Raw genomic sequence first — 27,205 nt, forward strand, 5'->3', positions numbered from 1 at the left:
GGCCAGCAGCAGCAGCAGGCAGCCGCGGAGGAACGCGGTCCCGCCTCGGGGACACCCTCCCCGCAGCCCCCGGCCTCTGGAGCTGGACGGGGCTTCGGGGGCAGAGGCCGGCGGCGCGGGACAGCTGGCGGACGAGCCGCAAGCGTGCGGTAGCGGTACCGACAACGGGCACCGCAGAATAAACGTGAATGGCGAGAAACCGCCACCGCGTTCGTGCTCGGCGCCGGGAGCCGAGGGGCGGGCCGGCGGGTGCTGCTGCCTGCGGCAGGTCCGCCACCGGCTGCGCCTGCCTGCGGTTTCCAGCGCGGGTTTTGGTTATCCGCTCTTCCTTCGGTGCTTGCCGGCGCTTCCAGCCGCTTCCTCACGCCAAGAGGGTCTTCACGCCGAAAAATCCCATCTCTTCCGCCCCCAGCAGCTGCTCCTCCACGCGGCTCCCGACCCCTTCCCGCGGCCGCTGGCCCAGCCTCACGGCAGCCTCCAGCGCTCCCGCTCGAGGGCCTGCCGGGCGGGCTGGCCTGCCGGCGTTCCGCGGGCTCCGGGAACGAACGGTTCACGCCTCCCCGCTTTATTTTACGGTGAACGCGCGCTGTGACGGCCACGCATCCCCTCTTCTTCGTGCTCGCGCTGCCCCCGCCACCGTTAGCCGCCCTCAGAGCCACCCGCCCGGCGGCGGGCTGTCCCGCCCCGCTGCAGCCGCGACCGGCAACGCCGAGGGCGGCCGAGGGCGGGGCGGAGACTGACGGCGGGAAGGGCGCGGGCCTAGCCCCGCCCGCTCGGAGGCGGGCCCCCGGCGGCGTCCCCGCCCCGGCGGCGCTGTCACTTCCTGCTCAGCGGTGTCTGTGTCCGGGTCGCTCGCCGTTCCCTAAGCAGTCGCTACCGCCCGGTTCCCCGCTCCCGCCCCGGGCACGATACCCGCTTCTGGGACCGGGGCGGCGGCGGGGCCTGCCCGCGCAGCGGAGCGGGGCGGGGGCGGGGGGGCGGGCAGGCCCCGGCGGGAGTGAGGAGGAGCAGGGCGGGACGGGGCTCCTCTCGTCTCCTCAGCGCCGGTCTCGGGAGGCGGCGGCCGGGCGACGGTGAGCCCGGGGGGCGGCCTCGGCCGCGGGCCCCGGCAGCGGGGCGGCCCCCGCCCCGAGGCGGGACGATGCCGGTGAAGAAGAAGAGGAAGTCCTCGGGGTCGGCGGCTGCGGCGGCAGACGACACCGGCCTCAAAAAGTGTAAACTCGGCAGGTACCGTCTCGCGGCGGGGCGGGGCGGGCCCGCGGCGGCTGTTGCCGGCTGTCACGTCCCGGGCGAGCGGCCGCGGGGGTGGGCCGCTCCTCCGCGGGCGGGAGGGCGGGGGGGGCCGGCGGCCCGGCTCCGCACCGCACCGCTCCGCACCGCACCGCTCCGCACCGCACCGCGTGCCCCCGGGCTGCGGCATCCCTTTGTGCGGCGGCCGCCGGGCCCGGGGTGCCTGGGCTTCGCACCGGGGGGCGGCGGGCGCGGTGAGGCGGTGGCGGGGCCCGGCCGGCTCCGCGCAGCGCCTCGGTCGTGCCGGCGGGCCCGCGTTTGGCCGCCCGGCTCGGCGCCGGTGGGCACGTCCCGGTGGCGGGGTGTGCTGGTGCGGGGCCCTCGCCGTGCGGGTTGCAGCGGCTGCGTTTGGTTTGTTCGCGCTCAGGGGAGAAACGCTAGGAACCGCTCCCGTTCCCGGCCGGTTCAGCCTTTCGCTGTACCGGTGGGGCCGATTCCAGCAGCGGTTCCCGTATTCAGTCTAAGCTGTTGCCTGGGCTAGGCAGCTCTCCTCGATTTGAGGTTGCCGGTACTCAGGAGTGTCTACGTTAAATCGTCTCTTCTTTTTTTTGCAGTGAAATGGAGGGAGAGGTCAGCACACTCCAAAACAAAAGCAGGAAAGGTTTTTCTAATAAATACAGGAGTCTGAAGCATCTTGTTCATTAACTACCATAAAAAGACCACTTATGCCGTGATACCCGAAAATTACCATTAGAATGATAAGCCATTAGTATGGTGTAGCAGGAGCTTCCGGTGTGGCTTCCCGAAGAAGGCATGCAGTTACTTTCACCTATTAGAACTTGTTACATATGTCAGTAAACCAGTAGTACGACAGACGTCCTGAGGACATAAGAATACAAAGGACTTACGAAATCAATGCTACGGGAATGTCTGTTGCAAGAAACTGTGGCTATTGGCCGTTCTCATAGGTTGACCAAGCTTGAGCTTACAAGTACCTAGGCTTTTATTTTGTTATGACTGTTCATTTTGGATAAGTGTTCCAGAGCTCACTTTCTGTGGTCATTAATGATCTTTTAGTTTCAGTCTCAATTTATTCATAGCCAGTTAATAACCATTCTTGTACCTGCATTATCCTTTATATAACACTCCTCCCTCATGGTTCTGCCTGGTAGTGTATTTGGAGTGAACGCTGTGTTTTCTCATACTTTATTTTGTTAAATTAAACAAGCTACATTCTTCTGGTTTGTAATACCGATTTTCAGCTTCCGTGCTTATCGTAGCTCTTCTCTGCATCTGTTCCAGTTTCAGTTCATCTTTCTTGAACACTGCTGACCAAAATTTTATGATCTTAATTTCTTTTACTTTAAAAAAAATCTTTTGAAAGCTCCTTAACAAAGAAAAAAAAAAGACTCTACAGGAAGCTAGTTGTCATTACACAAAAACTATGATGTAAATGAGAGTTCATACTAGCTAATCACAATGTTAGATACATGAGCATTTTTGATGTAGCATTCTTATATAGCAATATATTGGTAATATTCTTTAATAAAACCAGTGATTACAAATGGATATATGTTAAACTGGATAAAACCAAGAAGCACTAGCATACTGTATGGCTCTCTTTAATTCTGGCTTTCAGCACGTAAGGCTTCATCTTGGAGCGCATTGCTTTCTTTTCCAGTGAAGCTTAAAGCAATACATGGGAGATAGTTGTTTACCACCTCTCAGAACTGAACTGTTCTTTTCCTGCTTGAAGTTTTAATTTTAAAATTGCAGTGTAGGAGCTGCATAATTTTAAATCCTCTCATATGATTAACTTTCACCTCATTCTTAGAAATAATCTTAGCTTGTTCTAAAAGTCTGTAACTTGTCAACGTACACTCCTTTCAAATACAAGGTGCTGCAACTCCTTACTGACTAAAGATGCTTTCAAGTGGTCAGTATTCTTACTGGAAGAAATTAGTTATTCTATGTATTCTGTTAAAGAAGGATAAATTATGAAAAGTCACTGCCTAGGCAAACTGGGTTGTGTGTCGCATAGTGAAGACAATGTGGGAGGGGGGAGCTGTGTGCGCTGAGCAGTTTTAATCTTACCATAGATTGTGTATTACTATTCTGGTATGTGTACCAAACATCTATAGAATTTACATATATTTAGTTACATGTTTAATGTAAACAAATTGACTGAGTTTTCTTCCCAAATTTGGATGTTTAACTATAAATAGCCTGACTTTTAAATATGTCAAACTCTGCAGCTCCTCTTGACCTAAATGGGATCTGTGCATATTCAGCACTCTTGAAGATCATGCTGCTTATTAGAGACCTAACTTTAAATGCCTATATATATAAATATATATAGATAATAAGGCATTTGAATTACCGCGTAGTGATATTTTGACCATCTGTGTGTGGGTTATTCAGCTTAATATCTACAAGATAACAGTACTTTTGCATTTCAGAAAACATAATAGTTGCAATAAATTGAGCTATGAGAGGTCTGTATTTCAAGGTAATTTTATGTTCCAACAAGTGTTGAAATGGGATGACAGTTGCCCTTTAACAAATTCAGCTTCATTGTTGACGTATATTGACTTTGTGAAACAGTTTAAATAGTTTGAACTAATAATAAGCAACTTGGAATTTAATTCTAAATTATTTCCCATTTCTCATATTAAAATAACACTTATCATCCTTGTGTTTCTATAAGCTATTGCAGATCACAAGCCTCTGGTAAAGTAATAAGTGGAGAGGAACATTTTTCAAGCAAAAAGTGCCTGGCTTGGTTTTATGAATATGCAGGTAATATGCAATGGATTAATATTTAAAACTATATGGTTTTGTTTAAAGCAAATGAGTACGTCAATTATTATTTGCATTTTGCTTTTACTATGCTGATGTAGACATAAAAAATAGGTCAATGTTTGCTTCCTTATAGCATGCACATGAATTAGTATAGCTTTTACTATCGCCTTTTCAGTAGTTGTTCTTTGTGACTTTTTCCTCTTTACTCTGTGCTTTGTAACTTACCATGGCATTCTTTAAAATGAAATAACTGATGTTGGACAGTACAGTGTTGAACCAGGATATACTGAATGGTTCTACTTCCTGATTTGAAATGGGCAAGTAGAAGTCAGGACATTGAGAGGTAGTTTAGATAGAAGTTTATTTATCTAACTAGATATTGTTTATAATCAAGTTGGAAGGATAATTAAAAAGTTCATGATTTAAGCCTCTTGGTTTTCTGTTTTACAAAATAAAATAATAGATACTTATACTGTTTTTCCTGAGAATCTGTCCTAACATTTTTGATAGTGTAAATAAGAAATGTTTCATTCAAAAGTGTTAGAAGTAGTCTATTTCAAATAAATCAGAATCGTTATCCAAGTAATAGTTGCTTTCAGTGAGTATGCAGTGTATTTTGCAGAATTTTAGACTATTGCTGCCATTTATTTACCAATTATATGGTTAGAAATTCAGGATCTGTAAACTGTTACTAATTTCTTTTCCTGTCTAGTAACTACTTGAAGTCCATTGTAACTAGTTGGTGATTAAAACTCATTAATGTCTAGTTCTCAGTATGAAATGAGCTGATGATTTATCTGCCAGCAATTGGTTTGAGTATATTTATCAGAACTGCTGCTTTCCTTGCAGTCTTTCCACAGCAATGAACTACTCCTGATTCTAGTAATCTGCTTTCTAATTTAGGTTTGAGGCATGCTCTTTTGGAGTAAAGAGTCTTCTTCTGAGGAAAATAATAATTCTCAACTAATTTTCTTCTGATAAATGCACTTGCACATACTTCTAACTTTTTTTAAGGCCTGTAAATTTTGTTTTTGTTGTTGAGTCAAGAAATGAGTGTAGGAGGTTATACTTTGTTAGTTAACCAGTAATCAAAATATGCCATGTTTCTAGCATAAAATAGAATTCCAGTGAAATTATACACCATAGGAGATTAAATGTTTCTGTTAAAAGAGAAAATTACATACAGACACACACACACATATCTATAGGAATTGTACATATGATTTCTGGGCCAAAAACACTGATTCAAGTTTATACTTGTCATTACTAGTGAAGCCTTGTATGTGTTTCTCTTCACAACTTAACCTTGTAATTTTTTTAACACATTCTATGTAAGGGCTTCTCAAAACCAGATAGAAGTGTTTTGCCTTGCTTGCTTAGGCAAAATGTTCTTTCCAACATTTTTTAAGAGGTAGGGGTTCATGGTCTTAAATGCCAATTGCATTTTATTTTTCTGTAAAGGTAGCTGTTCTATGTTCTCCCGTGGGAGACAGTCCTCCATGAACTTCTCCAACATGGGTCCTTCCCATGGGCTGCAGTTCTTCACAAACTGCTCCAGCGTGGGTCCCTTCTGTGGGTTGCAGTCCTTCAGGCACAGACTGCTCCAGGGTGGGTCCCCCGCAGGGTCACAAGTCCTGCCAGCAAATCTGCTCCAGCGTGGGGTCCTCTCTCCACGGGGCCACAGGTCCTACCAGGAGCCTGCTCCAGCATGGGGTCCTCCCCGGGCTGCAGGTGGAGATCTGCTCCACCGTGGTCCTCCCCGGGCTGCAGGTGGATATCTGCTCCACCGTGGACCTCCCCGGGCTGCAGGGGGACAGCCTGCCTCACCATGGTCTTCCCCACAGGCTGCAGGGGAATCTCTGCTCTGGCGGCTGGAGCACCTCCTCCCCCTCCTTCTTCACTGACCTTGGTGTCTGCAGGGTTGTTTCTCCCAAATGTTCTCAATCCTCTCTCCGACTGCCATTTCAGTGCCCACTGCAGCTTTTTTCTCTTCTTAAATCTGTTATCCCAGAGTTGTTGCCACTATCGCTGATGGGCTCGGCCTTGGCCAGTGGCGGGTCCATCTTGGAGCTGGCTGGCATTGGCTCTGTCAGACATAGGGGAAGCTTCCAGCAGCTTCTCACAGAACCCACCCCTGTAACCCCCCTGCTACCAAAAGTTTGCCACACAAACACAATACAATGGGTTCATATTCACTAAAACAATGTTAACATAATGATCCAAGACTTATCAAAATAGCATGTCAACAGGCATTCTAATAATATTTGGTTACCCAGTAGGAGTCATTTTTGGAACAGGCTTAGCAGAAATAACTGAACCCAGAGAGTGATTCAGAGAAACAAAGAGTTGTGGAGTGTGTCTGTATGTGCTCTTTAAATACGCTTTTTTGCTGCTTTTTAGAGGCTTTCTTTGTGTTAAAATGGAAAAGTGACAGCATGACACTAACTGTTGTGGTCATAATCAAGTTATTTTCTCTGCAGTCATAAAACTTTTTCTGCTTTGTACATGGCTAACATGCTTAGCATTTTCCTGATTTATTGTTATCACTCTCCTCATATTACTCAGCATCATAAAACTAACCTTACATTATTTGAAGATTCATCCTGTTCTGTGTTAGTGCAAACCCATAATGTTAACATCATTGAAAGAGCAATATCTGTAATAGTAGCTCAGGCAGAATTATTTTTTGTTATTGTTGATAAAATAACTCTTTGAAGAACATTATTCATAGAGTAACTTCAGCACAGAGTAGCAGTACCCATGTTGTCTCAAAAAAAATTGACCACCACAATTATTGGAGTTGAGCTATGTCAGTGGGAAACTCAGTGGAATCTTTTGAAAACTCACATACACAAACTAAAATAGCTTGTCTGCTGTTGTGGGGAGGCAGTGCACAAAATGAAAGTTCTGGTTTAGTTTTGCTTTTAGTTCATAGTGTCACTTCATATGTAACATACGTGCCCCCACATTGCGGTTGTTAGAATGGTTATACATAAAAGCTACTTAATAGTGTAATGCAGTGTTTTTAAGGATAGCTTGTATGCAATATAGTTTAATTATTGTTGTGTATAACCCTTGTGAGCAGTGAATGTAACTTAGATTTCAGTCCGGTTTCTTTTTGGTTTTGAAGGTCCCGATGAAGTCGTGGGGCCCGAAGGAATGGAAAAGTTCTGTGAAGACATCGGTGTTGAGCCTGAAAATGTAGGTTTCTTGCACGATACTAATAACACTTTAAAAGGGGGTATTGGGTAAGATTAAGTTCTGTGTAAAACTCTTAACTTCAGTAAGCAAAGAGTTGTTTATCTTCCTGCTTTTAGGAGCTGTTCTAAGATATTTCAGCTGAATATATCAATTATGTGTGGCTGGTGTGTGAGGTTTTGTTTGTTTTATTATAGTAACATTTCATTTTCAGAAATCGAAATTAAGAGAAAGATTGCACATAGCTGAATTAATAAATGGTAACAAATATGAAGTGCAAGCATGTACAACAATTGCTAGAATGTTTGAATGCTTAGAATTTTCTTCTCGGATATCTAGAAATCAGCCTTTTCTTACATACCGACTCCTTTTTCTCCCCTTGTTTTTTCCCTCCTAGATTATTATGTTAGTTTTAGCCTGGAAACTAGAGGCTGAAAGCATGGGATTTTTTACCAAGGAAGAATGGTTAAAAGGAATGACCTCATTACAGTAAGAGCTTTTTTACGTATATAACAGAATGTTCTAATTTTATGTTTGTACTAGTAGCTTAATAATTCTTGCCCTCAGTTTCTTGTGCATTGGCAGTAAGACACAGAAACTCAGGTCTGGTCTCGGTCAACAACTGGAAATAGCTGTTGTTCTTAAAGTTGTGAATCTGATGAGTTCACGCAAATGATGAAGTTTTGTCTAACCCTCATAAATCAGGTTTTGGTGGTTTCTTTTTCTTACAAAAAATATTATTCTAGTTGGTAGACACAAATAAGTAGATCTGGAGATAGCCATAAGCATATCTCAGCACTAGTATTCTAGAAAGTTTTACTGATTTCTAAGCTTTATAGATGAGGACTGCATTGATAATAATTTTGGTTATTACTGTTATTTATAAGATGGAGGTCAGAAGCCATGCTTAATGCTTAGGTTAAGTAACACTTTCAATTTATAAATAAATTTCTCACTCCTTCTATTTGTAAGAATTTTTGGTGAGATATCGCTCTGCCCAAAGAGGTTTTTTCTTCCATGAGACTGATCAGCTTTTTCTGAGGCTTAGTTCAGTTGTCCCTTTTTGTTTGTTCTTCATGAAACTACTTATGGTACATGAATGTTTTAAGGGTGACTTGTTATGACACTGCATTCAATGTTAAAAATGTCAGGGAGCTATCCTTGCAGCTACAGCATGGTGGGAAAGAGGAGCTGATTTGACCCTTGGAGTTGGCACAGTTGCCTTATCAGTTGTGAATTGGTTTGGGAAATTGTACTGGGTAGATACCCTCTGGTTATTTGAGACTATGGAGTAAGTGACTGTGGCCTGACTCTCTTGTGCAAATCTTACTGATTTGGGATCATGCTTCCAATAGATGCCTTGATTGTTTTGTGACTGTCAGAAGCTCTTAAATTTAGTAAGAGCTGGAATGATTAAATTGCCTGAAATTCAGGACAACAGAGATTAAATTCCGGGTGCATAAATTTTTAGATGCAGTGAATGGGTGTAATTTGGTTACTTCTCTGAAGTACTAAATTTTTATGCCCAAATGGGAGCTCTCAAGAGTTAGCCAGTATAGCAGAATGCAAGCACAAAGATATATGAAACCAGGCACGTCTTCAGAGCCAATATTATAGACTTCATTTCTAATAATCTGCTGTGATTAGGAATCTTCTGGATCTTTTAAGAACAGAGCTGGTCATGCTGTAGGTTAAATGTGTTTAACACAGAAAATATGGTACTGCTGTGCATTTTTACATAAAAAGACTTGTGGTCGGAGCACTTTCCTAAGCCTAAACCAGTTAACCTGTACGTTTTGCTTCCCCTGGGTGTGCTCTAATAGCAGGCTGTAGACTAAGCAGCTGGATCAAGCAGTGGCAGTCACGTGAAGGAACTCAAGATTTGTTGGCTTAAAAAGAGAATATAAATCTGTAGACTTGTGCTGTTTGTGATTACTGGGAAGGGAGGTTCATATTATGGGATTCCATCTGGAATGGGGGAATCTAGTTTCTCTTGAAAGATCTGACAGAAGTTTTGAAGGAGAAGGATTTTATGCTCTTAAAGCAATAGAGTATTATTACATTTTTGCACAGCTTTTTTTTTTTTTTTTTTTAATTTTTGCATGAAGAAATTACATTAAAATGCAGTAAAAGCCCAGAGTGTCTTCTAAGTCAGAGTTTTATTACAGAATCCTTATTTCAAAATATGTGAAATGTCACATAAGGTAATTGCATGAGCAGGGTTGGGTGGAATTCAGCTCCATAGTAAGACACCTAAATGTGTGGTTTATATGCTAGAGCTGGACTTCTTAAACTCTTACTGCAGTCTTTGGAAATCTAGTCAATGTAGTGGAGCCTGGGGAGGTATTCAGTTTGCCCTAAGACCTAGTGACTGGTCACCTGAATTGCTCTTATAGTTTGGTTGGCTGGACCTCTATGAGTGGCAACACCTACATCTTAGACACCTAAATCTGATCTACAGTTAGATGCCAATGTTTGGGTGCCTGAATCTTGAAGTGACATTCTTTTGTGTGTGGTTTTATGATATGCTGATGAAGTTTGTTCTTTAGGGAGGAGGAGAAAAATAAATGTGTGATAAGGTATACACTGTCAAAATTAAGGTGGATCAAGCACTAAGTAGCAGCTTATGAGACTTAAACAACTTAAGCTGTGAAAGTGAGGTTTGTAGTATGTCATGTTGGTAGGGTGAATTCTGCCGTGTGTGTGTGTGTGTATATGTTTGAAAGTTGGGTGCCTGAGTCTAAATTAATCACCTGAAGCTCTTTTCATAGTCAGCATAGAGAAACAAGTACCTCTGCTGGGCAATTTATATCAGCTATTTTAAACACCTCCTTAGGATGAAATGACTAGCCTTCAGGAAGTGACTGCTCATCTACATTTGCTTTAAAGCCATTGGAGAGTGAATAACTTAGAATTGAGCATTTAACTTTAGGTATCTGAGTTAAAGGAGAAGCATACTCAGGTATTTGTCAATTGTAGGCTTTGCAGACCTACAAAGAAAAAAAAATCTAGTTACGAAATGAAGGTGAAGGAAAAAGGATTACAATTCATGATTTTATTAAACTCCACTGAAGTCATTGTTTGAACTAGGTAAATACAAGGAATTTTGTGTGTAAGGAAGTGAGACGTAAGCTGCTGTATTGTCGGAGTACTTCCCTCTGGCTATTTTTTTTTTTTTTTTTTTAAACCTTAGAATTTGAGTCAAATTTTACATTAAGATTGAGCTTTTAAAAATGAGTGGCCGGGTAAAGAGCAGAGAGACAAGTTAGATTCAAATTGAGGGAAAGATAGGGTCATGATCTCATATTTTTAGGTACAAGAGAAGCCACATGAGAGAGAAAGAGGAAAAAAAAGCCAGGTTTGTAACTTCTTGCTGTTTGCAGAATTATTAGTAAAACCAACTTATTTGGGTTGGTTTTAATGATAGCCTAATATCTGCTGCTTTTCCAACAAAGCTTTTTGCTTGTTACTGCCTTTCCTTCTGTTAATGTTTGCGAGGCTAACACAAAGCATAAGGTAAATAATTTCTTTATGCCAGTATAGCATTCAGTGTATACTGGAATCTAAACAATTTCTGGTCTCCAGACCTGTAAATCAATTGACATAGTGAAACTATAGCATTGTCAGGGCACGGAAAAGATGTCCCTTTGTTTTCCTAAGCCATTACTTCCTTGGACCTCTGTATCCAGTTACAATATGGAACCTAAATTTCAGAAGATCCTGTTTCAATGCTTGCAGAGAGTGGATGGGCTAGATGGGTATCATTTCCTTTTGTCCATCTGGAGGGCTGGGTGACGGCAGGGGAACTCTTTTGTAGATTAAAAGACCTTCAAACTACTTTATATACCACCACTAAATGCTTTTGGTTTAATGTTTGTATACATCTCACTAATTTTTCTTTTTAGTAAGACAAGCATGTGCGAATAATTATGAAATATGAAACATTGGAATATCTGAGTAGGACTTACTGAATCATCACTCTGTCCATGTTAGCTATGCCTCAAATGAACTCTCTACCTCAATAGAAATCAAAATAGGACTGCTTTGTGGTGCTAATTTAAGTTTTGTTATAAATATGATGTAGGGATGCAAAGAGAAAGGTAGTAAGCTAGTGTCTAGTTTTGTTGATCTTGAGGTAGCCTTATTTAATGCTATCTTTCAGCAAAGGCAGCTCAAGAAATCACATCCTTTTTCTAGTCTCTGTAGAGAAGTTTGTTGTTAATTCACTTGTGCTAACTAGAAGGTTGTTCTGACTAAAAAAATAAATAGGAAAATTATTCTAAGTATGGGTGACCTCAGCCATCTTGTTTATGGTGCAGCCATAAAAGCAGCTCTATCTCTATAAAAGAGGAGTTTGGCAGCTCCTTACCTCACTGGTGTGAAGAAAATCCATAGCCAGGTGTGGAAATGCCTTAAATGGCTTTAACAGAGGTATGTCCCTGCATTGGGCTTCAGAGGATGGTGCCTGTCTGTTTGAGTGTGATCCATTTGACTGTTTTGTTTTAAACAGGTTGACAATAGCTCAGGAGTCTTGAGGCTTAATAATTGCACAGTTTCATACCACCTTTTTCAAGAGAATCACTTCTGTATTATAATATATGTAGCCAATAGTACAGTAGACAATAACAGGCATTTTACTTTGTACTTAAATTCATGATTATTTGAACAATTTTAACAAAATATTTTAAAGTCATTTAAATATACTGAAATTTGTGTTTATCCATGGTATGGTAAATAATCTTAGTCAAATTATATTTGACAAAATATGTGGTAAACCCACTTTAAGTAGTTTATATATGTCATTAGTACACTAACAACATGAGCACTTAGTTAGGTGTTAAATAGGTAGATTTGTCCTCAAATGTAGAGGACAATGTTATTTCAGTATGAAGGTTTGAACATGGAAAGAAGAGACATGAACATAAAATGAGATGCCTTTGTAGCATAGTGTAATACTGTTTTGAGGGTTAAACAATAGAATACATAAACCAATTAGATGGCTGAAGACAAAAAAAGTAATTTTTTATTAAATTTACGAAAGCTTTTTTAACAAGATTTCTTTTCAACTTAATGCATGGTTTATTGCAAGATATATTAGTTCTTGTCATCTGAATATGCAGCCTAATTAGCTAATAGTTTTATTTTTTAGCACTGATCTTGGCTGGGACTCAGTGCTGCTTTAGGTAGATGCTGCTAGAGACAAGAAATAACAAAAGGCTCCATCAGCTGGAATTTGTTGTGGCAGCCCGAGAGGGGCAGACAGACATACATGCATACACAGACTAGCAGACCTGAGGAACAGGGAGTATCGGCTGTGAGCAAAGTATGGCATCAAAGTACAGCATCTCAGCAACCTGCTGCGGTACTCCTGAAGGGTGCTTGCTATGGGCTATGGTGACGAGTCCCTAAGGAGCTGTTAGATGCAAATGTATTCTCTGAGAGGCAGGCTGCCAGAAGGGGGGGACATTACCAAAGGAAGTATTTATTTATGTATCTGTATTTCTGAAAGTATTGCTTCTGTCACACGGGATACAGGGCAAGGTGCATTTATTATTTTTTTTTTAATCTTAGCAGCTATTATTTTATAAGAATAAAATGTGATATAATATAACAGCTGTTCTTTTGAGTGAGTCTTTCCTGGAGGATTAGCATGTGTAAATTACATTCTTCTCTGCCATTGTTGGTGAATCTAACCCGTTTTCTATTTGGAAACAAAAGCCCTTGCCAAGTAAAATACGTAGAGATCTTCTTTTCTGCCAAAAAGTTATTTTTGCCAAAGGGTTATCCTGTCAACTAGCAGACCTGTACATTCTCATGCAGCCTGTAAGTTTTCAGTTGAATAGCTACTGTCTAATCCAGGTGATAGGCTTATCAAAGCTTGTGTTTATCAGTCATAAAACACGAGCAGACTAGTATGTTTTGCAGAGTGCTGCTCAGTCCTGACACTCATAAATATGTAGTCTTGAAGTGTGTTTTCAGGGTTTGTTTTTTTTCCAAAGAGATATGACATAAAGCCCTTATTTACAGCTGGATTTTACCACCTTAATGCACACTGAATACTGTTTTCTCCAACCTTCCATAGTGATTGGAAGATAAGATAGTGCTGGGTGTAAATATAAATTGTAGAGCATGGCATAAAAAGACTACTATTTGAGAAGTAAAGCAGAGACTTTGTATTATATTATATTGCTAATATATTTTTTAAAACTTACTTACAGAAGCCAGGCATCCATCATTTCAGTAAGCTGCAGATGTTGAGCATGTTCAGTGTTCTTTAAGTCACTTTCATAGTATTAATCCTGTACAACTGATGATTGCATTTTGGTGATTTTAATTTTTGATGTTTGCTGGCATTTTTTTTTCATTGTCCAAATGTTTTGTTTTGAACTTCTAACATCATTTGGTTTTATTTCTTTTAAGGTGTGACTGTACAGAAAAATTACAGAGTAAATTTGACTTCTTGCGGTCACAATTGAATGACATTTCATCTTTTAAGAATATCTACAGATACGCCTTTGATTTTGCAAGGGTAAGACTACTGCAATGTTAGAGAAGTTCTTATTTTAATTATTCAACAAGCTTGTACTTGAGTGGATTTTGTGCTTTCTTTATTCACCCTTAGGATAAAGACCAGCGAAGTCTTGATATTGATACTGCAAAATCCATGTTAGCTCTTCTGCTTGGAAGAACTTGGCCACTGTTTTCAGTATTTTATCAATACCTGGAGGTACAAGTTTCCTTGACTTTCTGAATGATGGCATAGTAGTTGGGCTGTTCTGTGAAAAGATTTCAGGGTTTGTGTTGTTTTGCTCAAGAATGTATCCATATTGCTCCTCTTCCCTTGCTTGATGTGCTTATGAAACAGTGATGTATGTGTCACAGATTCTTTTCTCCCTCCTTGTACCCACCCCCCCTTCTTTTATCAAAGGCAACTAAAATTCCGTCTTAATTAGACTATAAAGGTAAATTTAAAATTAAATAATAGAGCCCCAACAGTCTCTTCATGTGGTACATCTGTGCTGAATTTCAACTTTGCTTTGTGTAGATATAGTATGTAGGTACCTTGAACCCTGGCTGTCTCTGGAAGATTTTGGTCAGCTCAGCTGCAAGTGACTGAGTCAATAATGTGGACATGTGTAGGTTGTGGAGCATGCTGGGCTTGAGACTCCTCCCTGGCTTCAAATCAGTACTAACGTTGCAAAGTAGATGTCCTTATGATCGTATGGTATTGTATGCTGGAGAAAAGATTATTTTTTAATCATTCATTCTGAAAATACATCTGAGCTAAGTGTGCCCCACTTCAGGGCAAGATGAAAATTTACCAGTTTTTGAAGCTTAAGAGTGGTGACTTTGTGATTCCCTGGTATTTCAGTTTTGCTCTGATCCTTCAGGAAACCATTTTATATAGTTTCAGTACTATGAAATATGTACACATGTAGTATTTTAGAAAATGGAAAACCAAGGAAATAGTAACCGTTGTTACCCATTAAATGAGTTGTTAGGAACTGAAGATAAAAAGAGATGCAGCATTACCAAATGTCACTTGACATTTTAATGTTCTGAAATTGTTTTCCCTAGCAATCGAAGTATAGAGTTATGAACAAGGATCAGTGGTACAATGTGCTAGAGTTCAGCAGAACTGTCCATGCAGATCTTAGCAACTATGATGAAGATGGTGCATGTAAGTATTCATAACATTTGGCTTATTCAACTATTATTTCAGTATTTTCAATTTGCATAAAACAAATTTCTGTAACAGAAACAATATTGTAAGTTATAAAATATTTCTTCTCCAACAATGCGTAGAAAAACTGTCCTGATAACCATCCATCTTCAAACTGTAGATATTAATTATAGTAGTTTGTCAGGGGTATGATGGTGTACTTAAGCCAACTTATATTCAGTTGAGGATCTAGTGAAGCTGCTTGCTACATGAAACTATAGACTTGCAAATAGAATTATAAAGAGCAAACTCTCATTTTGTACTAATATATAAAAAACTCTAGTTTAACTATGAAGTAGCCTAGCTGCTGGTACTTGGGGCTGAACTCTACACCTGGCTGATAGTCAATCATACTATGACTGCATTAGGCATCCCATTTTGGTCTGTGTTCTAATTATGTACAATTTTGAAAGCTCTAGGAAGAAATTAGTTGTGCTGATTTACAATACAACCTTATTTTTATGCTTTCCATTCAGTTCAGTGCAACTGTCAGATGTCAGGAACATGTTTTTCCGTAGTTCTGTGTAGTGTTATTTGTGCACTATTTGCCACCTTTGGATTGAAATTATTGCCGTAATCTTTGAGTCTTAATAAGTATTTGACCATAGGATTGACATGGATGTTACCTAGACCAATAGTTTGAACCTTTATACTTTAAGAGAAGATGTTTGAAAGACATTGGCAAATATAACTCCAAGTTTCATCCATTTGCAGGGCCTGTACTTCTGGATGAATTTGTTGAATGGCAAAAAGTTCGTCAAGCGTCATAGCAAGAATTCAAAAGAAAATGCAAAAGTTTTTTTTTGGTGCCCGCCTGTACACAAACTAATGAGAAAAACAAAGGATTGCATTTTCATTCTTAAGAAAGACTTTACAGTAATTTTTTTTCCTTTTTTAAGGAAATTTTCTTGTTATACGTGATATGGGCATTGAACCACACCTCTTCTGAGACTGAAAGTTGGAGTTCTTGTTTTGAGTCTTATGTTTATAGCATTTATTTCAGAACAATAAAGATTCAGATTTGTGACAAAGGCCTAAAAGTGAAGAATGTCCCTTGAATGTGAGTGTGGTGTCTATTTTTAAAACCAAATCTTTAAGATTATCTTTCTCAGAAGTGCCCTTTGCTATGAATTTTTGAAGACCTTAAAAATGCTTAACTGGCACTGTTGCTTGCTGATGGTATGACTGTCTTGTGTGACAAACATTAGAAAGAATGACTGATTTTTGGAGCCCTGGGTGGGAGTGTGCTAATTTGTTTATTAATTATTGGTCATGGGTTGCGCCACAGTTTTCAGCTCCTTGTGGAGACAAAGGCCTTAAACTCTAATTTGTTTTCTTTTTTCTTTTTTGTTCAGTACCCACCCAGTGGCATGGCATTTAATGGCAGGCCCTTTTAAAGCAGAAAAGTGTAGAGCATATGGCTCTGTATGCAGAGTGGCTGAAAACTAGTTGCCTGTACTTCAAATGGTGAACACAGATACTCTTTGGTACAGTAAGGCAGCTTCAAATTTCTACTACAACTTAGTCTTTGGATTGCTTTGTATAAAAAGTGCAATTTATATTTTAAAAGGGAAAGCTGGAAAGCTTGGTTTCGAGCTTTGCTTCTTACATGTTTTAGACTGGAAGCATTCACAGCATGACTTTTTTTTTTATCTCCCTGAATGCTTTTCATAATGTAAGTCAAGAAGAGACTATTAAGTCACCTACCTTTTACTGTATATAACAGGCTATTAATTTTTACCGTTACTCCATCTATTGAATCCAATAACTACTGTGATTTGCCCTTCTAGGCGTTCAGTATTCGTGGCAACCTTTAAATACAGTAGAAGCTTGTCACTGTACCTTCCTGCCCAGGAGGCCCAATGCCACCCTTGAGAAGGAAACGGATTTTAATGAGTAAATGTGAGAAACCAGAGCAGAATGAGAGAATGAAGCATTTGTAACTTCTACTTTGTTATATAAATACGTTATGTAGACTGTGATAATGCCATGAGACTCAGTCAGTGATCGAGGCCTCATTGTGCCAAATACTTCAACCGCTTGAAATAAGAATAGACAATGTAAGCTAGGCATGACTTGAAGATCTTTGCCTCAGGGAAATGACTTCTGTTTTGCACATCCCTTATTCAGACTAACAAGCATGAGTTTTCCTGTCCTTAAGGAAAGCTTTATTCCCAAGATGAATCTTTTTTTTTTCTTTTTTTTTTCTTTCTCACAAGGAGGGGAAAAAAAAGACAAGGTGTGAGGAGAAATGAGAAGTGGGACAAACTAGTAGTGTGTGCCTGTGCTCTTGTTCTACTAGAGGACCACTCTTGCAACTTACTCTTCAGAACTACTTGCTGTGGGCTGCAGGAAGCAATGCAGTGGTGGTCCATGGGCTGTTCTACAAGTCACCTGATAGTGCAGTTGAACCTTAGAAGCTTGGTTCTGCCCAAGTGAAAAAAAGCATTGGGGGGGGAAAAACAAACAACAAAAAAAACCCCAAACAGTTGAGATACGTGGAAGATCTCTTCTTGTACAGTGGCTAGTGTATGCGTGCACGCAAACACATGCACTACAGCTGTTCTGTTATTCCACCTTTTTTAAGTACTTAATTTTAGGCCTCATGTAGTCTTCAGCAGTTCTCTTCAATATGTTACAAGTTGTCCATTTGCATTACTGATAATTCTGATTTCACTCATAACAGAGTGCCTTTCATTTGGAGATTGCCCTACCCCACAGAAAGTTAGTGCCAGAATGAGATTAACTTCAAGAGTCCCAAGATCTACTGGTAGAGTAAGGTCCTAAGATGCACAGATAAACATGCACCAATTGACTTAGGTCAGGGGAAGTACTGCTGTATCCTAAATCTGTGCGGGGGTACTGATTCTGAAATTACTTTCTCAAATTCACTAAAATAACTCTCCTTGCTTAGTATGTTTAGTCCCCATTATAACTGGGAAATTATCTTTCCAGAAGTTTTGAAATACCCATTAGAAGATGAATATTTTACAGTGTGATTTAAAAAAAAAAAAATCATCTTTTTTTAGGTAACTGCAAACTGTTGTGAATTCAATTTAAACCAGTTGGTCCTAGAGGATGGTATTAGAGTTTAACAGTAGGAGTGATGCATCTACCAATCCAAGGTGGTCAAGTACTTATCATTAAGGTATAAGACGCTATGTGATGTATCATTTGTATCTCTGTTAAGGTTTTATCAGTATTCCTATAATAAATCCATGTTTCAGGGATTTATAACTTGGTTGTGTGCGTGATTGCAAATCATCAGTTACTGTAAAACTTTGACTGGGAATGAATGTATTTAAACTACTTAAAATCAATATAGTTTTTCAAATTTGAATAAAATAGGATTTTAAGTTATGGGGTTTTGTGCTAAAAGCTGCAATCAGATTTATTGTTTAAATGTGAACTAATGGCTTGTACAGTTTCATTGTGAGCTGATCACTTTTATTAGCTGTCTTTTATTAAATCACCTTACAGCTTACTGTGGATAAGTGCCAAAAGCTGTTTATTTATTTTACTTTTTTAATTTTGTGCATGTCCACAAGCCAAAACTGAGTTCAGCTAAATGCGTTCTGGAGTCCTTGGACTTTAATTTTGCTTTGCTCAGGTGCACCTCAGTCTATTGAATTAAAAAAAAGTGATATCTTCTTTTTCAGTATTCTAAGATGAAAGTTCACAGTTGAAATATGCTGCCACAGTTACAGCAAATAATAAAATCAAAGGTGAAATGTCTTCCAAAACTAAATCATAGTGGTGTCTATCTTGATGTTATAAACTTCACTTTAATCTCACTTTCATTTCTTGATATTAATTCTTCCTAACATAACTGGGTTTTTTCTAGTTTTCTTAGACAACTAACATTTTGGGGTTTTAAATCTGAAAACGCCCACCTGTTCATGGAAAAAGCCATATTGGTAGTTTGGAATGTAATATTTCTCCTATGTAAAAATGTGATCTGGAATTAAACAGTCATGTATGTTTACCTATGTCTTTAACTGTATATGTAGTTTTGATCCAATTTATCTTTACTGTTTAAACGTCTAATTCTTTACTAATGGCTGTAATTTCACATTTCTATATAGCGGAATTTGAATTTTGCAATTGAGATTACTGAGGATACAAGCTTGGGACTGCTCACAGATGGCCCAAGAGGGGGCACTGTGGTCTGTATTTCCATTGTTAAGGTTTTTTCATCTCTCAAAAGCTTTGAGCTGATGTACTGATACTGACTGCACAAAAATCGCAAAAGGGATCATAAGTTTAATGTTTCTGATGTCTTGTTCATTTTATAAACTAGTGAACAGTTCTTTCAATGCTATATGTACAAAATTGTACAGGTTTAGCTTTGTTAAGTATCATGAATAAAATGGTATGTAATAGGGCAGAAAACTTTTTTTTTGTCATGCTGCCTCTTTTAGTTTTTTCTTTTGTGCATGTATAACTGTTCTTAAAGTCACTGAGAGACTTAATTCCAGCAAGATGGATCAGTCTAATTTCTTCTAACTTAACCTTACTGAATAATTTCTTGGCTCCTGTGTGCACATATAGAAAATAGAACTTGATTGCAACTGGGAGCAACAGTGAACACCGTTCTTGATTGTATTCCATGTTATTAGATGCTGATAGAACGTAATGGTCCTGCTAATTAACTGTCAGGAATTATTCATTGGATGAACACTGTTCCAACAACCTGTTGCAATGCATGTGAATGAAAGGAGAATGAGCTTTTCTCTATTTCCTGGCCACCCCCCTGCCCCCTCCAGCATATCTCTTGGGTCACTTGTCTGCTTTTAGGAAAGGATTTGGTGTTTTCTAGTATGCTCTTCCATAGGGTCTTCCAGAGCCCGTTAACAGAAGCGATCAAAGCCAGCATCCCGTCATAAGTTTGAGTTAGTGACACTGTTTTCCTTGCAGATACAGCTTGTTCCACTCTTGACAGTTTCTAGTTGTTGAGGTCCGATGCCATACCTGCCTGAGGACAGTCTTCTCTCCCAAAGATCATCAGTCTCTCTCAGACCTAAGGCAATGCCCGTTTGTTGTCTCCACCGTTCCACTTTATCTTCTTGTGATAATGAAGTTCCCGATGCCTTCCTGAGTCAGTAGGATGCTTAGAGGTATGCAAACCAGGCATCTCATATCTGTATCTACAAACGATGGCAACAGTTCTGTTGCTTCTCTTTATCCTTGTCTTCTGTATTATTATTCTGTATTTCTTTCTGTCGCTGTGGGAAAGGACGCTGTAGTGTTACGTAGGCATATTAAAGACTGAATGTGTACCGCAACATGATGTTGCCTAGTGTTATCTTACTTTTTTTTAGTTTTAAACCACTGCCAGGCTTGTCAACAAAATTAAATTAGTTTCTCAGATTTGTATATCACTTCATCCAGACTCTAAACTTTAATCTTGCTCCTGTTTTTATCTTAGCTAATCAGAATATGGCATTCCCTATATGTTGGGATCTCCTTAGCTTTTTTGCCCCCTGAATAGTAACTGTCCAATGACAGAAGATGCAAGTTACTGAATTTGTCTGTTTTATAGGCCTTACAGTGGACAGGTTTTTATCTTAATGAGCCAAATACGATTTCTTAATCCAAGTTGGTTCTAACATATTTCTGTTGAATGACTTACTACTTCAAGTTATTAAAATGTTATGGTTGTGTCCTGTTCCTCTAGGAACTGTGCCTACTGATAAAGATGCTTTAAACACATAAAATTTTTCAGCTGCTTAAATTAAATTTCTTCCCTAATTTTAACAATTTAAGAAAAAAAATCACTCCATGTTTCAGGGGTTTTGTTCATGTATGTATTTTTATCAGCTCAGTAGTGAATTAGTGCTGATTGTAAAATAATTTAAAGGTATTTTTGGCTGATTTAAATTCTAGCTAATATACAACTTAGTTTTTTCGTTATTATTTTCAGAATTACTTGATTTATTTTCACCGTTCACTTTATGATAAAGAATTAAAGTGCTAGAATATAGTATTGCCAGCTAGTTTAAATTTTTTCTGATAATAGCACTGCAGTGATTCTTTATAATTTGTTAAATATTAGAATATTTCAGGAAGGTTTACTGTGCCTATTGTAATTTAAATTACAATCAAATGAAATGGTAAATGTGACCTGTAGCCTGCTAACTGTAATAGGCTTAATGTGAAATTATTTTTTGCATTCAAAAGCGGTTAACTCTAAATCAGTTTTTCTAATGAAAGAGGAGATAATATCCTATGATGTAATGCCTCTCCAATTAAAACTTAGAAAGAAATATGATAAACTTCACCAGCTAATATTACATTCTCATCTAGCTGTTCAACATACTTCAGTTTGAACATGGAAAAAATGTTAGTCAGGACACCCGAATGAATGATTCAGAACACATTTGAGGTAAATCATTATTAATCCATGAGAAACGTAATTACTTTAATTTATTGTAGATTACAGCAACAATAGGAAGAGGAACATTAGTTATATAAGAAGTAGGTCCTCTGCATACCTGGCACTTGCTTCTGAGTTATGCTTTTGTGTAGTAGATAGAGATATTGGTTCTACTTGCCTGAATCTACAAAACAAAGAAAACAGTTTATTCCTTTGTGTGTCTGATTTTTGCATCAGGGCTGAGTAGTAATTCAAAGTAAAGACTAGTGCTGGAGTTCCAAGGGCTGGGCATGGGTCGTGACACTGATTTTTGCCATAATGTGAGACAGAAATATTCATGGCACACAGGGGAAAGAATAGGAAATGCATCTGAAAATAAAATACAGTCATATCCTACCATTTCTCCTTTTATTTCCATGCTTATTTGTTTAACCAGGGGAGTGTTCTGTCCCTATTTCAAACTTGTAGTTTGTATACATGCACACACATTTTATATATAAAAATAAATACATAAATGTTTCCCATCTTGTGTTCAACCTGGTGGAGACTGCCCACAAAGAGTTTGAAGGTGAAAGGAGAATTAGAAAGGACCTTCAGTTCTCCTCAGCTTTCCTCTAGAATACGTACATTTTTTGCGGACATGGAGGTGTCTGGCCACCTTTCTGTCCTATGCAAATCTCCCTCAATGGTGGTTTTTGCATTTGAATGAACCATTTGAATGGTTCTGTCCTAGGAGCCAGTTTAAAGTTTTGATAGTGAAATGCTGTTCCCTTCCTGAATCTTCAGTAGGCTTATTCAAGACCTATTGATTTTAATTATATGTTTAGGGTTTTGTTTGGGGTAGTTTTATTGTTGTTGTTGGGTTGGGGTTTCTTTGTTTTGTTTTGGTTTTTGTTTTTTTTTCCCCTGCTATGGTGACTGTTGGCTTACAGAATGAATACTCTGCTGTGGAAAAATGTCCTCATAGGATTGGAGATGCCAAACCTAACAATGTTCATTGGAAGACAATAATTACTACTGACACTTGAGTGAACCACCAGGATATTTATGTGCCAAGGCCTACCCTTTGCCAGTGTTCCTGACTTTTTTTTTTTAATTGTTTATGGAACTGTGATTTTAGGTTGTATATTAAATCACACAAGGATATTGCTGTGCCTATGCTGTACAACTGACTATATGATGTACTGAGGTTCATTGCAATGTATAATTCTTAAATGAAATGCTTATGACTTTAATGATGTAGGGTGTTATAGTTTGTGGAGCTTCTTCATGTATTTTTGTGACATAGTGAGTACGATGCATAGCTCAATGGAAAATTGCTGGTTTCTGAAGTCATGGGGAAGCATCTTAAGTGTCAATAGCTATTTGTAAGCAGTAAATAAGGTTGAAAACACAGTTTCATTTGCTATTTTATTTGATGCTCATTTTGATTTCCTAAAGGATCACTGTTCATCAGGGAACATGTTCATAGTCCTTGTTTAATAACAGAATTAATATTATTTTTCTATTAATTTCAGAGTTGGGGAGGCAGCTAGTGTACTAGCATGTAAGGCTTCAGTTTCATTGTACTAGGTACTGTGTTGTTAATAACACTTTTGTCCCAACCTAGTGACATTACTGTCCTACAGATAAATACTGTTCTTATGCTTTGCATAGTGCTTGTGTTTTAACTGGAACATTCCTGAAGTCATAATATTAAATATTTTTCCATTTAAGTACATCACCTATAGTTGGTCATTATTCCTTAAAAATGTAATTAAACCAAGAACTTGTTTTCTAGTATTAATGTTACCAATGCAAGAGAGAAAATCACCTCATTCCCATTTATTACTTAGTTTATACATTTCTTGAATGTTTTGCCCTTCTTTAACTCAAAGATTTGATTGGTGTTAGCATAGTTTGTGTACACCAATGATGATTCCAATCAAGTTCTATGATTATTTGGGTTAAATTTTGCCCTTTGGAAGTAAGTAAGAGGGGCCCAGTTCTCCAAACATGCTTAAGATTTCATCCTCACAGAAATTATGTTCCTAATGATTAACAAGACTTTAATTCAGGCCCTTCTAGCTTAGATTTTATAATGGTTCATCCCTGGATTTTCTGCCATCCCTGAAATAGTGGCTGCCTTAACGACAACAGAAGCAGTAAATACTAATTGCTAAGCTTCTGCTGCTTTGAAATACCAGGTAGAAGACAGAGGAACTGCTTGTGTTTATGTTGGATTGCAGACCAGGTTTATGTGTGCATCACGTGGGCTACAGTTTCAAACAGGTGTGAGGTTGGCTGTCTTTCCTTTAACTAAGTTCTTTTTATGTTGCAGTGAGAAATAAAGATTGCCATGCTACATTATGCAAGATCTTCATAGATTTAAAAATGGCGTGGCATGGTAAGGCACAGAGAAATAGAAGGAACTGTCAGGCAGCATTTGAGATACTTAGCTTTTGGCTGGTATAGTGCATTATGCAAACAAAATGATTGGGTCTGAATTTTCAGGTTTTTGGATGTTTCCTTATGCAGATGCCTAACATGCTACACAGAGGGCCTGTTTTTAAGAAGATCTGAACATCCAAAAAGCTTGGGGCTTTTTCTTTGCAACAGTGTAACTCCCTTGATAGTATTCTGGTGGCTGCTAGGAAGAGGAAGCCATTTAATTGCTGGATGTCTTCCAACTGTAAGAGAGTCCACAGGAGACATGGGACTAGTGGACTCCTATTCCTCTCTTGCACGTTTGTTAGAGATATCATGCTGGACATCAGGAGCAGATGCACTTTGGTTGTCCCCACCACATGTGACACCCCCCACCACCCCCCCCCGAGACAATTAGCTTCTGACAGATTTGATCTGAAGTAAGGAATTGGTAAGTGATGCTCCCAACAAAAGTTTCCTGAACATCTGTGTGTTATGGAAATGTGACATACCAATGCTTGGTAGCTAATTTGAAGGGAAAAACATTACAACAGCCATTTCAAATCTAGATGAAGCAAGACTAGATTTAACCAGCTTTAATAGATTTAATTTGTGGTCTGAAATTGCCTTTTTGCAGTTCAGAAAGCCCCAGGTTACTTTGGTTTTGCTGAGTTAGCTCTATGGGGTTTCAACTGGAAATACTTCCATGCGATATACAACATATTTTGTAAACAAGGAAGTGATTGTGGTTTTACGTAACAATGTAGTGCCAGTAAAATATGGTTGGGGATAGAATTTCTGGACGTAAAAACATGTCTTTTGTTATCAGAGGATGGCTTATATGGTTGCTCTATTTAACGTTGCAAATCTGGTTTTAGAAGGAATTTTTACATCACTCCGTTGAATTGAATTTTGCAAGCGCTCATCAGTGTGAACAAGAGTTGCACAGGTGTGTCCTTTGAAATCAATGAGTTGATGCTTTATGTCCCGCCAACACACAGAAGGTGAGCAAATTATATTAACTGAAATTTTAGAGCAGCATTATATAAATGGACATAGAAATTCTCGCATATCTATTTTCTTATGCTCTTCTATTGTTAATGGTAAAGCTGGCAGTATTATCAACACCCGTGACAGCACTGCACTAGGAGTGCAGCAGTGGAAGGCTTACTGCCAGCTAAGCACCAGCATTGTTGTTCTAGCAGCTTGCACAGGCTTGGCAGTATGCACAGAGCATCACAGCCAAACAACTGAACTTCTCTGAGCTGTGTCATAATTTGTTTGCTCTATACCTCTGTGACTGCAGCCCAGAGATGCCGTACTAGTTCTGGGAACAGCTGGCCAGTGCATGTGGTTTCCATTTCTAAAGAATTTGTGAATTGGTTCCTGTTAAAACATGATTAGATAACTTTATCTCACTGTTTTCTTCTTATTCCAAAGGTATTAAATGTATATTTTGAATGTTTTTGAATGTTAATAAAAATGCTAAGCACATAGATATTGGAAGATACTCACTTTGAAGATCTCACGTTAAACAAACTAACTTATTAAATATAGCCAAAAGAGAAGTCCGATAAATCTACAACACACTGTGAGGTAAGATGTGTTTCGTCATCTAAATGCGTATTTTCTGTTTGTGTAAGATAGAACTTTATATGCACAGAGGAAAATAAACAGGTTTGTGCTAAAGGTTACTATATTTTGAACTTAGATGAGGACTTACAGCATGCCTGTCATGTACTGATCTAATTAATGAGTGAAACTTCACTCCGTACAGACAGCATTGTGGCTACAAAGTTATCTTCCGTTTAATAGACTGATATGCCAGAGGTTACAGGGCAAGTCGCTGCCATATCAGGAGTCTGTACTGCTCACCTGCTTTACTAACCTTTACAGTCTTGCCAAAGCTTCTATGGGTTTTATGCTGGCAGGAAGGCAAAATTAACAGACTTGGATCCAGTTGTGTGGGTGGAATTAGTGCTGCACATATATCTACTATTCTGTAGCCCTCATCACCATTCAACATGATTTTACCCAAGGATAGAGTAACAATTTTGGCTAGGAATTTATGTTTATTGGCTTACCTTTTCAACAAGCAGAGGAGAGTTTTACATCTTGTATATTTGCCAGTATGTTTTGCCCCCAAATTGTATGTGCTTACTGTTGTTACTGAATGTTCCTAACTGGTACAAACATTGCCAGTGTTTGCTGTTTATGGCCAAACTACAGTGAATTAGCAATATGTTAAAAAGGTAAATTTACAATTTTATACAAACACAACTTTACACAAGTTTGTAGACAAAGGGTAGAAATGACACCCAAAACAAGAAATCTGTGGTCCCTCTGTCCCTTCCTACCCTGCTTCCCTCATGTAATTGTGTATCTTTCCAGTATATGAAGGGAAAAATCATGAAGAAAAATTTTGGAAGGATGAAATGAAGAGAAACTGTGACTAGAGGCAAGAGAGTTTTATTTTAATTATATTTTACTGAATAATTTGATTGGAAAATTATGTAGTTGGAAGCTAAGCTTCAGAAACAAGGTGCAATGAACTAAAGCTACAGTATTGCAATACATAGTATCAATGAGTGTTGTAAACATCTTGGAGAAGTTATGCTTGTATAGTTGAAATTAAAATCATGGTTTTCTTACTAGTTTCAATAAAAGACAATAGAAGATCATTCATCTTTCAAGGAAATATTTAAATTCAACTGCTATCAAAGTAAAATGTTTCTGTTTCATTAGAATTACATCTTGGATCTAATCTTTCTCAATCGTTCTCTGCATAAAGAATCCAATGGAAAAAAGATTGTACAAAACAAGAACAAAATAATGGTTTGTCACCTAGATAATATGATTAAATCTGTGAAAAATAGTTCAAGCAAAGTTATCTGATGCAAGAGACTGAGAGCAGAGAAAGTATTAATAATTCAGTATTTGGAAGAATACTGTTTGTTTCTAGCTACAGCAAGTAAAAAAAAAAATCCCACCAAAATTTTGAACTAAGACTCTACATTATAAATGTTTTAAAAGTATTTCAGGCTTCCACCAGTGGAATTGACTTTGAACAACCATTTCAAAAGTATTTTTAAAAAATGAAATGATACACGTTAAGCTGAATCAAAATGGAAGGTTTTGTTTTGAAATAATGGCTTTCCCTCTTTTTAAACTCTGAATACAAAATTTGTGCAAAGAATATATTTTTTTAATCTAAGTATATTATAAAGGACGTTAATTATGGCGACTATGTTGCCTTCAGCAATGGGTCTTTATTATATCTGCCATCAGTGCAACCCACTGTTGTGACCAAATTAGAAGTAATCATCTCCCTACTCTCTCCTATTTTTGACTTCAAGGAGAATGTGCCATGTTTTAGAATACTAAAATGTAACAGGTTATTTTCAGTTTTAACCCAGAGGGAGGATTTGGAACTTTAAACAGTGCAGCTTAGAAAGTTGACTTTTAGGTAA

General features: G+C 38.9%; 1 protein-coding gene across 1 annotated transcript; it reads left to right on the plus strand.

Annotated features, from left to right (window-relative positions):
* Positions 1-815: 815 nt before the first annotated feature.
* Positions 816-19,347, plus strand: DCUN1D5 (defective in cullin neddylation 1 domain containing 5). The gene is made up of 8 exons (XM_069808309.1): positions 816-1,227; positions 3,938-4,029; positions 7,163-7,233; positions 7,628-7,719; positions 13,651-13,759; positions 13,853-13,957; positions 14,809-14,911; positions 15,668-19,347. Exons 1-8 carry the CDS (start codon positions 1,142-1,144, stop codon positions 15,721-15,723), a joined length of 714 nt encoding a protein of 237 aa, XP_069664410.1. The 5' UTR covers positions 816-1,141; the 3' UTR covers positions 15,724-19,347.
* The last annotated feature ends 7,858 nt before the right edge of the window (positions 19,348-27,205 follow it).

Source organism: Haliaeetus albicilla, chromosome 20 (genome assembly GCF_947461875.1).
Source record: "Haliaeetus albicilla chromosome 20, bHalAlb1.1, whole genome shotgun sequence".
NCBI classification, from domain to species: Eukaryota; Metazoa; Chordata; class Aves; order Accipitriformes; family Accipitridae; genus Haliaeetus; species Haliaeetus albicilla.

Excerpts from the sequence above, each read along its gene's own strand:
- DCUN1D5 (XM_069808309.1), top strand. The coding sequence starts at position 1,142 with ATGCCGGTGAAGAAGAAGAGGAAGTCCTCGGGGTCGGCGGCTGCGGCG. Across the intron at positions 13,958-14,808 it reads TATTTTATCAATACCTGGAG|CAATCGAAGTATAGAGTTAT; the intron begins GTACAAGTTTCC and ends TGTTTTCCCTAG. Across the intron at positions 14,912-15,667 it reads CTATGATGAAGATGGTGCAT|GGCCTGTACTTCTGGATGAA; the intron begins GTAAGTATTCAT and ends ATCCATTTGCAG.